Here is a 12,160-nt window from a genome sequence, read left to right on the forward strand (position 1 = left end):
TAGATGTGGGGCTCCAGCCTTGTGGGGGTGGGGGTCTCACATCTCGCCACTGGAACAGCATTCCACAGGACAGCATCCAACCGATGTCCCTTGAGGGCTTGGGAAGTGCTGTCTGTGCACACCCCGCCCCCAGCCTCTGACATGGGGGGGCAACAGCATCACAGCCCGGCCCTCACGCTCCCCTGGCACACAGACTCCAGAACGTCAGCACCTGCCCCCGCCCCCCACCACGCTCCTTAGAGTCTGCTCCCGCCTCTCCTGCCAGCAGACAGCAGCCCATCGACCCGCGCAGCTGGGGCCAGAGCTGTCAAGTGACCGGACTAGAACTGCTGTAGGTTCTCTCCTGCAAAGTGGGAGCTGGGGGCTGAGTCCTTCATCAGTGTTTGCTGGAATCCAACAAGTGATAAAGGCGAGGGCTGATGGGACCCAGGGTGCAAGGGAGCGAATCAAATACCCAGGGAATCAAAGGGAAAAGGGAATCAAATACCCAGGACCCAGGTAGAGGCCAGGAGCACAGCTCGCTGATGCTGAGCTTTGAGGTCTGGGGTAGTCATCTTCTGTGGCCAAGGGGGTGTCTTCTAGCCTTCCAGGCCGGAAAGTTGACTCCTTCCCTCCGCTGCCTGAACCGTGGGCGGGGAGCGCACCCCCCACCCCCCAACCACAACTCAGGCCAGCATCCTGCCCCTGGTCTGGGTGTTGTTAATATCTTTCTCCAAAATCTGGGTGTTGACCCCTCTCCACATCTGGGAAGTCATCTCTCTCCAGCCCGGGAAGGCGCAGACTCTATCCCGTCCCTGTCCAGGGAGCTCCTGTCAGTGCTGCTGCTCTCGTGTCCTGGACCACTGCACCTGGGGACAGGTGAGCTTCCGTGTGCTTCCTCCTTGGGACTTCCAGACCAGTCTCTTCGCGGCCACAGAGTCCCAGCCTCAAGCCCCGTATCGTCATACCTTACCTTGCTGAGTAGTCTCTGCGCCTGGGGGCCTTGTCTCTCTTTCTACGGGATTCACTCCTGATTCCGACACGTTCCCTCTCCACTCCTGCCGTAGCGCCTGGCGATTTCAAACTCCGCGACGATGATTCTCCAGCCCTTGGGACGTCCTCCCCTTCAGCCGTCCTCCCCTCCTCACTTGGCCACTCACTTGCTAGGCCAGGGTCCCTCTCACAGCTGCCACCCTCCAGGCCTAACCTCAAGCCTCACGTTCCCGTACGGCTTCCCGGCCCCGCAGCTCAGGTCCTCCTCTCCCCTTCCGCTTTGCTGAGACCGGCAGTCCTCAGATGAGGCTGAGGTCGGTGCTTGTCATCCACCGATGTCCTCCCGCTCCCTGGATCAAGACCCACGTGCCGGCCAGCCACTGTGCCGCTCCCCAACCTTCCTCGCTCCTCTTGCTTCAGCACATTCACTCGCCAAAGCCTAACCTGTGTCAAACCGCAGCTGTCTTTGTGGCTTGACAATCCCCTGCCTGTTCCTTTGCACAGCTAGTGGGTCTGGGTGGTGCTGGCGGCTTCCCTGGGGCACCTTCTGTCACCTGAGGGCCCACTGGGATCCGGGGGTGAGAGGGGCACCATGTATGGACACTGGGGCTGTGGTCCCTGGACTTCTGGTTCCCTGCCCTGTGGCCCCGCCCTGCCCACGCTGGACCGGCTTCCTCATGTGCTTGGGCCAGCATTTCAGAAGAGTGCATAGACCCTCAAGGTCTCCTGAGTCCTGGGCTCCAGACCCGACACGGCGGAACTCCCACTACCTTCCGTTAGCGGAAACGCGGCCAGATTCAGGAATAAGACGCCAGGTCATGCTCCTCTGTCGGTCCCACGAGCCCTCTGCCATCCCAGAGCTGCTCCGAGCCCCTGATCGCCCTGGCTTTACACTCTGGGCTGCGGGGCCACCCAGGATCTCACATTTGCTGGCCACGCCCCAGTGTGCTCCTGAACAATTTGAGCAACTTCCGGTCCCTCTCCTCGGCCCACGGTGCCTCCTCCCTGTCCCCTTCTCATCTGATGTGGCGCTGAGACCTGCCAGTCACCATGGCCCCTGGGTGAGGCCCCGGTGCTCCCTGCGCGAGGCGGGCACCTGGCCCCTCCCCTGTCTCTGCACCCTCACTGCCTCTCCCCGTGAGTCCGTCTCCACTGTGCTGCTCATGTTAGGAAAGCGCGACACAGTGTCAACTTCTCAGGTCCCCACTCGGCTCTGCACCTACCGAAGCCTCTCTCTGGCGAAGGTCCTGCAACAGCGACCCTCCCAGGTGAGCCCAGGTCCTTTCTTCCCCTCCCAAACCGCCGGTCAGTCCGACCCAAGACTGTGGAGACCATGCCCAGCAAGATCACCAGGATGTCCCTGTAGTGACGAGGGGGCTACACAGGCCTCACTCGCCAGCTGCCCTGCTCCTGCATTTCTGATATCTCCGTGACCCTCCCCCTCTCTGCTCCCTGAGGCCGTAGTCGCTGTCCTCAGCCTGGACTTGCCCAGGAACCCCAGGCCATCTCCCTTGTCTAACCCTAAGTCTCAGTGCGTTTCAGCACAATGTGTCCATAAGCATTTGCCGAGAGTGTCCATGGGGCTGAGTCTTGACTCCTGCTCTCAGTTTCATGCCTGCCCTGGTGCCCGCCCTCCCCCCCAGCCCCATTACTACCAGGAGGTCCGACCACAGGGGCGCAGGAGGGGAGGTCAGTCCCCACGCTCCACAGCCCCAGGCTCTTCTCTCCGCCCTACGCTCCCCCCACACGGACTCAGCAGGACCCCCGCGTCTTAGGACGTCAGCCCTCTGATGCCTGGGGAGGGAGTTTAAGCACCAGCTTCTGTTCAGACAACTGGGCCATCTCCACCTGGCGAGGGGCCTGACTGAGGCTCCTGCCTTCTCTTCATCGCCTGGAGCTCTCAGACCAGCTGAACGTTCAGCCAGCATCCTTGGCACTTGGTGTCCACACCCGACCCTGGCCCATCAGGCCTGCAGCGCTCGAACTCCTGGTGTGTCCGAACAGCCCCTTCGGACTCCTCGCGTCCCTGCCGCTGTCACCGCGCGACCACCAGCTTCCCTCGCCCGGTTCTCAGAGAAGCTCCCAGCTGGGCTCCAGCTCCCTTCCTGACCTGAAGTCTTTACTCCACGCGGGGATCCTGATGACCCTGTCAGGCCGGAGCGGAATCGGGCCAGGCCCCTCCTCGGGGACAGCACAGTGTGTTCAGCAGCCGCCCACCGCCTGGCCCCTCCACAGCTGCTCCCCAGCCTCCCTCCCCCGACATGGGCAGACACACTGGGGCCTCAGGCCTTCTGCAGCGCCTGTGTCTCCGCCTGGGCCTCTCCAAGACTTCCAGCTTCACTTTCCTGCTCCTTCTTCTTCGTCCTGGCAACACCTGCCTTCTTTCCTCCTCCTCCTCCTCCTCCTTTTAGATTTTATTTTTAAGGAATCTCTACACCGAACATGGGGCTCAAGCTTACGACCCCGAGATGGAGAGTTGCACACTATCCCGACTGAGCCAGCCAGATGCCCTACAACACGTGCCTTTTTTACCCACGTCTCCCACGCCATGTCTGTCCACTGCCCAGGAATGTGAGCTCTGCTTTGTCCCAGAGGAGAGCCAGGCATATAGAGTGAACCCTATAAAAACACGCTGACTCAATGAATGAGTAACAGATGGTAACAGAGTTAACAGAGTAACAGACCTCCCAACCTCCAGACAATGATACAGTCTTGACCCAAAATCAGGGGTGACAGTGTCCCACCAACAGCCAAGTTATGGGGGCATATTTTCTAATATCTGATATCAAAATATGATTTTCAAGGCAAAAAAAACATGACTTCCATACAAATACATAGTGAACACATGTCAGGTGTGTGTTTAGCTCACCAGTGGGGAAACCAGAGGGTCCCAAGAGGCTTTGAGGAAGGAGCGCGGGTCAGGCACATAACTGGCAGATGCTACATGGGGCAGCAAGGCCATGTTCTCCAGGATGGCGGTCTCTCCGTCCAGTAGGACAGATGTCTACACCACATTAACTGCAGCTTCAAGAATCTCGACAAAAGCACCGCTAGGGAGACCTTCAGGGATAGCAAGGCTCCCTGTGCCTGATTTCCAAGTTTGGGGTAATTTTCCTGACTCTGGGGACTGGTGGCCTCTTCACCTCCGTCTGGCAGTGGAAGCCTCTCCCGCAACCTTCCCACCTGCGTCTCCCCCTCCCCACTTTGGCCCCAAGACCCAGATTCCAACCCGGTGAGGTGGGAGATTGGGGAGTGGGTCAAGGCAGGGGCTCTGGACTCCATGGGGTGTCAGGGCTTGGTGTCCTGGGGTGAGTCCTGCAGAAAGGAAGATAAGCTAGCTGAGCTTTCCTTCTCTTCCCCTCCCCGACCTCTTTTTCTCCCCTCCATGGGTGGGCAGAGTGGGGGGTGGCGGGGGCGGGCTGCCCATGGAACACTTCGTGTTTTCTCTGTGCTGTGCCCTCCACCATTAGCCTTGGGCGTGTCAGGTGTCTCCTGTGCAGCTGGCTGTGGGTCTCCACACTGCAGACTCTAGGCCCTGTTCTCACGTGGGCCTGACCTCAGAGGAATTGTCCCTGACACACAGTGACCACATAGGATCTCGGGGTATGCCTGGCCCTGCAGCCACTGACAGCCCTAGCTCAGGGCCCATGTGGCCCAGTGTCCAGCTACACTCCTTCCTTGCCCTCACCAGATCCTGTAGGTTGGAACGAAGTTGAGTGCCCCCACCTTGCTCCTCTCCAACTCACTGCCTCCCGCAGGTTAGACTAGCTCCCCACATCTCCGGTCTGCGTCTTCTCTCCCTCCCTACAAGTCATGCCTACAGCAAGGGGAATCTTGCCCATCTGCAGACTCCATCCTGACTCCCCTGAGGGCCAAGTGCCCCCACCAGCCCAGAGTCTGTTTTGGGGAGAACCAGACATGGAACCGTCTGAGCGGCCCTCTGAGCCTGCAGGTCAGGTCAGGTCAGGATGGGGACAGCAGCTTCATTTGCATTTCTGGTCTGCCCTGAGTCCTGCGTCCCCTAGACACCCATTAGAAGGGGCTGTGGCTAGGAGACGGATGCGCCCACCAAGTGGGGGTGAGGCTCTGGCTTGAAGAGGGATGGGGTCCAGGACAGTGAGACTGTGGCCCAGGTCAGGGGGTGTTCAACCTTCCTAGTGCTGGCTGGGAGAACAGAGTGACCCTGCTCCCTCCGAGAACATGGAAAGGAGGGGGCGCCTCACTAAGCAGCCCAGCCCATAGGTACTTACAGCACATCAGGCTTCAACCACACAACTTCCATAAGAAGTTTGGCCCCGCCTCCCATGGTCTCTGAAGACTGGTCTGTTCACCCACAGTGACCAACAAGCTCTGTGCTACTTTCTCAGCAAGTAATGGTGCCCTGTAGCCTCCAACATCTGTCCGTCCGGAGGCCTACAGGGCAGCCCACCCCATCATTCCACAGGGCCTCAGGGTGACCTTCAAGCTGCAACCAAGGGCCTTTAGCTAATCAGATGTCATCTGAGATGATGGTCTCAGGAGCTGTGACTGGCCAGGTGGAAAAGTGGGGAAAGGAATTAGCTTTGAACGAGAGCAGAGATGCCATTGTGTCTTGCTGAAAGGTGAAAGTGGTAGATTTGCATCTAGTAGAGGGCCGGACTGCGAGACTAGTACCTCTGTGTGGCACAAGTGGTAAGGACTGGGGACATTCTTGGAAAGGTTTTTTTGTGGTTGCACTTATTAGATAAGTCGAAGGGTTTAAAAATAAAATCTAGTATATTAAATGTTATAAAGGCTATTTTAAAGGTTTAAGGAAGTTTAAGGTAGTTAGTAAATGAAATAAAATATTAACCAAAGGTTCCTTTATACATGACTGTTATAATTTCGTAAATAGAATATTAATATTTGTGACAAGAACTTATATATTTTGTGGCCATATTATTAGCTGCATACAAGTTTGAAACTATTTTATTTTACCAGTGATCTCAACTTTTTATTGTTCCATGACTTTTTGTATCTCTGTAACATTTTACCTATAACATTTCTTCGCTGATAGAGTTGTTAATATGGCCATATGAGTTTCATTTCAGTTAATAGTCATGTGGTGTGTTTCTGTCCATCCTTCTACTTTCAAATTTCTTATATCCTTGTATTTCAGATGATTCCTGTCTTCTGTAAGCCAGGTAAAAATAGATTATTTTTAACCAGCCTGACAATACTGGTCATGTAGTCCCCCTGGATATCAGACCTCTTGTCAAGGCTTCAAGTCCCCAGTTTGTGGTAATTTGTTATGACAGTCCCAGGAAACTGAGACAGGTTCGGTCAGTTTGCTTCCTTAATGTCTTTGTATTTAGCTCTTCCTGTCAAAAGCAGGAAGGCAACGGTGGCAGGGGATGAAATAGCTAAAAGATAATGAAGATTCTAGTACCATGTGACAGTACTAAGAAATCAGAACACATGAATACCTTGTTGAATAATGGCCATCTGGGGGAGATGGGGGGATTTCCACATTCTGTATTCCTTACTTCAATAAACATCTGTGGAAGGAACGAGTGGAGATATACACTTAAAATATAAAAAGAAGGAAATTTAAACCCCTCTGTTTTTTGTGTGTTCACAATTTTGGAGCGCTATGAAATCTTTCTGGGGGTTTGGATAGGTGAAATGGCCAAGATCTCTATTGAAAACATTTATTTTTCCATTCTTTAACTTTTTTATTTCAAAATTATTTACTTACTTTCTTTTTTATTTATTTTTAGCTAATATATGCCCGTTATGCGGGGCTGGATCCCAGGACCCTGGGATCACAACCTGAGTCGAAGGCAGACACTTTAACGACTGAGCCCCCTGGGTGCCCCCAGCCCTTTTTATGGCTCAGTAATGTTCCATCGTGAGGGTGAACCCTGTTTTGTTGACGCATTCATCCGTTAATGGATTTGGTTTTTCCCACAGTTTCTACCTCTTATCTATTGTAAATTGTGCTGCTATGAATATTTGGGTACAAGTATTCGTTTGAAAACCTGTGTCCAGTTCTTTGGGGTCTGTACCTAGGACTGGAAATGCTGGGCCCCATGAGAACCCTGTTTAACTTCTTGAGGAGTGACTACACCGCTTTCCACAGTGGCTGAACCATTTACGTTCCCATCAGCAATGTACGAGGGCTCCAATTTCTGTACATCCTCAAAACCTGTCACGGCTCTTTTTGAATTGTTATCTTATTATGACATCATCCTAACACTATACTTACAGTCATGCTATAATAATGGTGTGACATGGTTTCTCATTGTGATCTTGATTTGCGTTTCCCTGATGACTAATGATGTTGAACATCTTTTCATGGGGTTCTGGCCATTTTTGTATTTTCTACAAAGAAATATCTATTCAAACATTTGCCCAATTTTTAAAAAAGATTGACTTATTTATTTGAGAGACAGAAAGAGAGAACAGGGGAGAGGGAGAAAGAAACCCAAGAAGACTCCAGGCTGAGCAAAGAGCCCAACATGGGGCTCGATCTCACAACCTGAGATCACAACCTGAGCTGACGAGAGTTGACTGCCTGACCGACCTCACCATCCAGGTGTCCCATTCCCCCAAGTTTAAATTGAATCGTTTATCTTTTTATGGTTGAGTTCTAAGAGTTCTTTTTATGGTACAGATGCTAGACCCTTATCTGACATGATTTGCAAGTATTTTCTTCCATTTTGAGAATAGTCTTTTCACTTTCTGGGTAGTGTGCATGAGTCCATTTTTATAGAAAGTAAGAGATACACCTCTTTCATGAAAAAGCAACAACAACAGATCTGAATAAATACCCTCCTAAACCACTGCTCGTTATCTCTGGGTAGTTTGGATTGTCACTATTTTGTTCTTTCTGAATTAACTGAGGCAATGTTTTCCAAGCTTACGAATTTTGCAAATCGGTAAATGGAAAGTGAAAGTTTCCAATCATTCGTGTTACCACGGCTTCCATGCCTCCTGTAAAGAATGGGAAGCACAGGACATTTAGGGGGTTTCTGGACATTTACGGTGCTGTCCGGAGGTCCGGGACAGGTCCTACCTTGTCATTCTGTTTTGTTTCAGCTGCTCACTGGGATGCACCTTGGGAAAAGGAAACTGAAACCGAAGCTAAATTCAGCCACTGGTGAGGCTCTCTCCCCGACACTCCCCCTGACGTGCACAGCTCAGGTTCATAAAAGGGTGGAGCAGGAGAGGAGCTGGAAGCTGAGAGGCTGCAAACTGGTCTGTGTCTGTGGAGCACCGGGTGCCAGAGCCCACGGCCATGGTGAGCGCTGTTTGATAGGTGGCGGCGGGTGGGCTCTGTGCCAGTCAGTTTTCCTGCCTCTGCTGGGGTCATCAGGGGTGGAGCTCCCACCTTGTGCCAGTCAAGTGGAGTTGCTCTGAGCTCCCCCAGGTCCCTAGGCATGAGGGGAGGGACAGGGTTCTTTCTGATATCGGGTTGGGGTCTGGGTCTTGGAAAGTTCTGCCTAGTGTTTAACCCTGAGATCCCTCGGCACTGGCAAAGAAGGCATCTTAGTGGGTTAAGGGAGGCGGAGTGATGGTCGTGGCGGGCTCACCCTTCTTCCGGAAACGCTCCCTGCTTGCCTCCAGGGCCTGGGGTTCCTTTCCTGGCGGGTGGAGAGGGGCGAGCAGCATCCCCAGCCTTGTCCTGTGGCCAGTCATCTGCACGTAGTGGCTCCAGGACCGATGCCGACTTCTAGGAGTCTGTGTGATTTCCACAGGCGGGGAACCTGAAGGTGAAGATGCTGGGGGGCGAGGAGTTCCTGGTCCCCCTGAGGGTCTCCATGCTGGTGTCGGAGCTGAAGCAGCAGATAGCCCAGAAAACTGGCGTGCCTGCATTCCAGCAGCGCCTGGCTACCCACCCCGCCGGCCAGGTGCTGAAGGACGGGGTCCCCCTCACCAGCCAGGGCCTGTGTCCTGGCAGTACGGTCCTGCTGGTGGTGCAGAGCTGTGACGAGCGCCTGAGCATCCTGGTGAGAAACGACAAGGGTCGCAGCACCGCCTACGAGGTCCGGCTGACGCAGACGGTGGCTGAGCTCAAGCAGCAGGTGTGCCGGCAGGAGCATGTGCAGGCTGACCTGTTCTGGCTGAGTTTCCAGGGGAAGCCCATGGAAGACCCACACCGGCTGGGGGACTATGGCCTCACACCCCAGTGCACTGTGTTCATGAATTTACGCCTGCGGGGGGGTGGGGGGTGTGCAGGGGGGAGTGGGCAGGACCAGGAGGGCAGCACTGAGGGCCCCGCACCTGAGTCCCTGGCCAAGTGCGAGTAATAAAAGTTGACGCAATATTAAATGGGTCCTTACGTGTAGTCCTTCCCCTCCCTTCTGCCTCCCTGCTTATGGGGCGGGGGTGGGACAGAAGAGGATGTGGGATAAGGAGACCCAGGATCACTGGGTGGTCACTAGGCTGGGGTTGCCAAGGGCAGGGACAAGTCTGGTGAGGTCAAATGGTGACCCACTCCCACCCACCCCTTGGATAAACTGAAGATGTCCGTGCCCACACCTTTGGGAAATTAGCTTCTAAAGAAAGAAAAGAGGCCCCTCTGCTGGAGCCCACCCCTGGCTCCAGATTGAGCCCGTCAGCCTCTGCACAGCAGCTTTCCATCCCCCACATCTGGGCCAACAGACAGTACAGGGAGGGGAAGGTGTGGTCAGGTTCCTGCTGGGACCAGCACCCTGGGGAAGGGGGGAGAGGGTGAGGCCCTAGGCCATGACTGGGTGGGCTGTGAGGCAGGCTCCTCCACACCAAGCAGGGCCTTGGGGCCTCTTGGCCCTCCAGGCCACATCCGCCTGCCCTGTCCTGTCTGCATGGGTCTAGGGAAGGTTGAACACTCGCATCACCATGGGGCAAGCTGCTGAATGGAGACTGTTCTCCAACAGACACCCTGGCCTTCGAGGCTTCACCTGGTAGAGAGGCCATGGCCAACAGGAGACGGGCCTCCAGGAATGAGGGGTTCCTCCAGTCCATGTGAAAGAGCTTGTCCTAGACGGGGCACCTAACTTGGCAAAGGCTACCCCAGTCTCCACCTGGAATGCTTCTCTCTATACCAATTCCCCAAGAGCTCCAGGGGAGCCGGACGGAGTCAGTCCCAGACACAGGCAAGATGGGGGTGGGGGGGACAGCAGGAGACACTGAACGTACACTTCTTTGGGTTCAAGTCCATGACTCTGGGGACATCCAGACTCAGCTTTCAGACTGTTCAGGGTAATTTGGCGGGAGACCCAGACGCCCCTTTCTGGTCTGTGGGGGTCTGTTTCTAGGTCTGGCTTATCTGGCTTATCTGTGACCAACAGCTGTGCGTACGCGTGTGGGAGCGGTGCTCCCCGCTTCCCGCTTCTTTGCCACACTACAAGCTAGCGAGTGCGAGCCTGCACCCTTGGAGCGGACGTGGGGTCCTCTCCGGAAGGGCCTCTGCTCGCTCTCACCCGCCGCTTCCGACAGCTGTGGCTGGCTTGGAGTGACGGGGTGTCCCGCAGACCCAGCCCTGGAGGGACAGCAGCGGTCCCCTCTCCCTCCCCCTCGATCTTCAGCGAAGCCAGGCTCTAAGCTGTGCCCTCCGGATCTCCGTTCACCCGGTGCCCAGACCCGCCGGCTGGAGGAGCGCCGGCCGGCGGGCCTGAGGAGGGGGCGTGGCCGGCCGCCGCGGACCCGACGGCGTCTCGGCTGGACGGCAGAGGGAGCCCTCGGCTCTGCGGCGAGGCCCGAGCTGACCCGGGAGCGCGCGGTGGGCGGGCCTGCGCTCCGTCCAGACCAATCACCGCGGCCCCCAGTCCACATTGGTCCCAGCCGGCCGGGGGCGCGGCCTGCTGGGGCCGCCTCCTCCCCCGAACGGGTTGGGGGTCCCGCGCCCGGGCGAGTTTCCGTCCCCAGTTTCCTAAAAGAGGCGGTGGTTCCCCGTCGTGTTCTTCCCGCCGGGGGAGGGGCGAGGGCCTGCACGGCCCGAGGGGCCGTGGGGGTCCCAGGGTCTGGCGGCCCCTTCCCGCGGCCAGGAAGCTCCCGCAGCTCCGGCCGCGGCACAGCCTGGAACCTCTTGGAAGTCCCGTCACGTCGCCTCCAGATTATGCATTAACCCGATTGCAGCCGCATTTCCTGGGCGGGGGAGAGACGTCCGCGCGGACGGGGGAGGGGGCGTCCGTGGGGGTGCGCCGCAGGAGGGCGAGCACCCGCCCCCCGGGCCCGCCCACCCCCCCCTGCCCCGTCCGCCCCTCCGGCCCGGCGAGTCCCACCACCCGCCTCGGCCCGACCCAGCCCGGCCCCTCCCTCCCACCAGCCCGGCCTCCGCCCGGCGCCGCTGTCCCGACGCTTTGTTCGCGGCCGGCGCGGGTCGCGGGGCGCCGGGCGGGCCGGGGACCGGCGCGGGCCGGGGAGCTGGGGTGGGGGGAGGTGGGGAGGCGGGGAGGGGGCGGGGCTGCCCCGGGTCCCGCCCCCGCGCCGCCCGCGCTCCCACCGCCTCCCAGGAGCTGCGTCCTGTCCTGTCTAGTCCCGTTCCCGGCGCGGCCAGGCCCGCGCGCTTGCTCTGGCCGCCTTCCGCCGTCCTCGGCCCGCGCCATGCCCAGCCTGTGGCCGTCCGGCTGGGCCCCGCTGCAGCCGCTCCTGCTGCTCCTGGTGGTGGCCGCGCGCGCCCTGCCCAGCGCCGACGGGACGTGCCCGGAGCGCGCGCTGGAGCGGCGGGAGGAGGAGGCGAACGTGGTGCTCACCGGCACCGTGGAGGAGATTCTCAACGTGGACCCGGTGCAGCACACGTACTCGTGCAAGGTGGGCCCCCGCCGGGACCCTGAGACCCCCCCCCCAACAAATACTCCTCCTGGAAGCCTGGGCTGGGGGTCTCTTCCCCCGCCATCCCGGACCCCTGCCCCTGAGGCCTTCCCTTCGAGAAGCTGGCCGCCCCACTGAGACCCCCGCCCCAGGCCGTGGGAACGGGCATCAGACGCTCTGCAGCCGCCGCTCCCGCTCCCTTGGCGACCGCCGAGCCCCCGGGTGGGGCGCCGGGTCCCGGAAAACTCGCGAGTGCCTGCGGGAAAGTTCCTGCGGCACCTCTGCAGTCCCGCCTCGCGGCGCCCAGGCCTGGGAGACCCGGTCACGTCGGCCCCCACCCCCACCCCAGGCCCACTACCTTATTGCGGACAAGTGCGGCCCCCCCCCCCCGCCCCGGGAAACGGGCTACCACACCCCTCCCCATCAGTTAAAG

The 12,160-nt window shown here is 57.8% G+C and overlaps 3 protein-coding genes across 12 annotated transcripts in view; all 3 read left to right on the forward strand.

Annotated features, from left to right (window-relative positions):
- Positions 1–1,102: 1,102 nt before the first annotated feature.
- Positions 1,103–3,547, forward strand: LOC131809851 (uncharacterized). Its single transcript, XM_059137265.1, has 3 exons — positions 1,103–2,240; positions 2,870–3,125; positions 3,540–3,547. Exons 1-3 carry the CDS (start codon positions 1,569–1,571, stop codon positions 3,545–3,547), a joined length of 936 nt encoding a protein of 311 aa, XP_058993248.1. The 5' UTR covers positions 1,103–1,568.
- A 4,529-nt stretch (positions 3,548–8,076) lies between these two features.
- On the forward strand, positions 8,077–9,264 carry ISG15 (ISG15 ubiquitin like modifier). Its single transcript, XM_059138223.1, has 2 exons — positions 8,077–8,233; positions 8,691–9,264. Exons 1-2 carry the CDS (start codon positions 8,231–8,233, stop codon positions 9,240–9,242), a joined length of 555 nt encoding a protein of 184 aa, XP_058994206.1. The 5' UTR covers positions 8,077–8,230; the 3' UTR covers positions 9,243–9,264.
- Positions 9,265–11,384: 2,120 nt separating this feature from the next.
- The window catches only part of AGRN (agrin), a 33,140-nt gene continuing 32,364 nt past the window's right edge, over positions 11,385–12,160 (forward strand). For 4 of the 10 annotated variants that reach the window (XM_059138161.1, XM_059138163.1, XM_059138160.1 and 1 more), the window contains exon 1: positions 11,387–11,727. In XM_059138161.1, the coding sequence (XP_058994144.1) occupies positions 11,521–11,727 (207 nt within the window). In that variant the 5' untranslated portion in view covers positions 11,387–11,520. Of the gene's footprint in view, positions 11,728–12,160 lie in introns of all 10 variants that reach the window. The other 6 variants (XM_059138164.1, XM_059138165.1, XM_059138167.1 and 3 more) reach the window with 4 other exon arrangements.

This window comes from Mustela lutreola, chromosome 10 (assembly GCF_030435805.1).
Source record: "Mustela lutreola isolate mMusLut2 chromosome 10, mMusLut2.pri, whole genome shotgun sequence".
Lineage (NCBI taxonomy): Eukaryota > Metazoa > Chordata > Mammalia > Carnivora > Mustelidae > Mustela > Mustela lutreola.

Excerpts from the sequence above, each read along its gene's own strand:
- LOC131809851 (XM_059137265.1), top strand. The coding sequence starts at position 1,569 with ATGGACACTGGGGCTGTGGTCCCTGGACTTCTGGTTCCCTGCCCTGTG. Across the intron at positions 2,241-2,869 it reads TGCAACAGCGACCCTCCCAG|CTCTCAGACCAGCTGAACGT; the intron begins GTGAGCCCAGGT and ends CATCGCCTGGAG.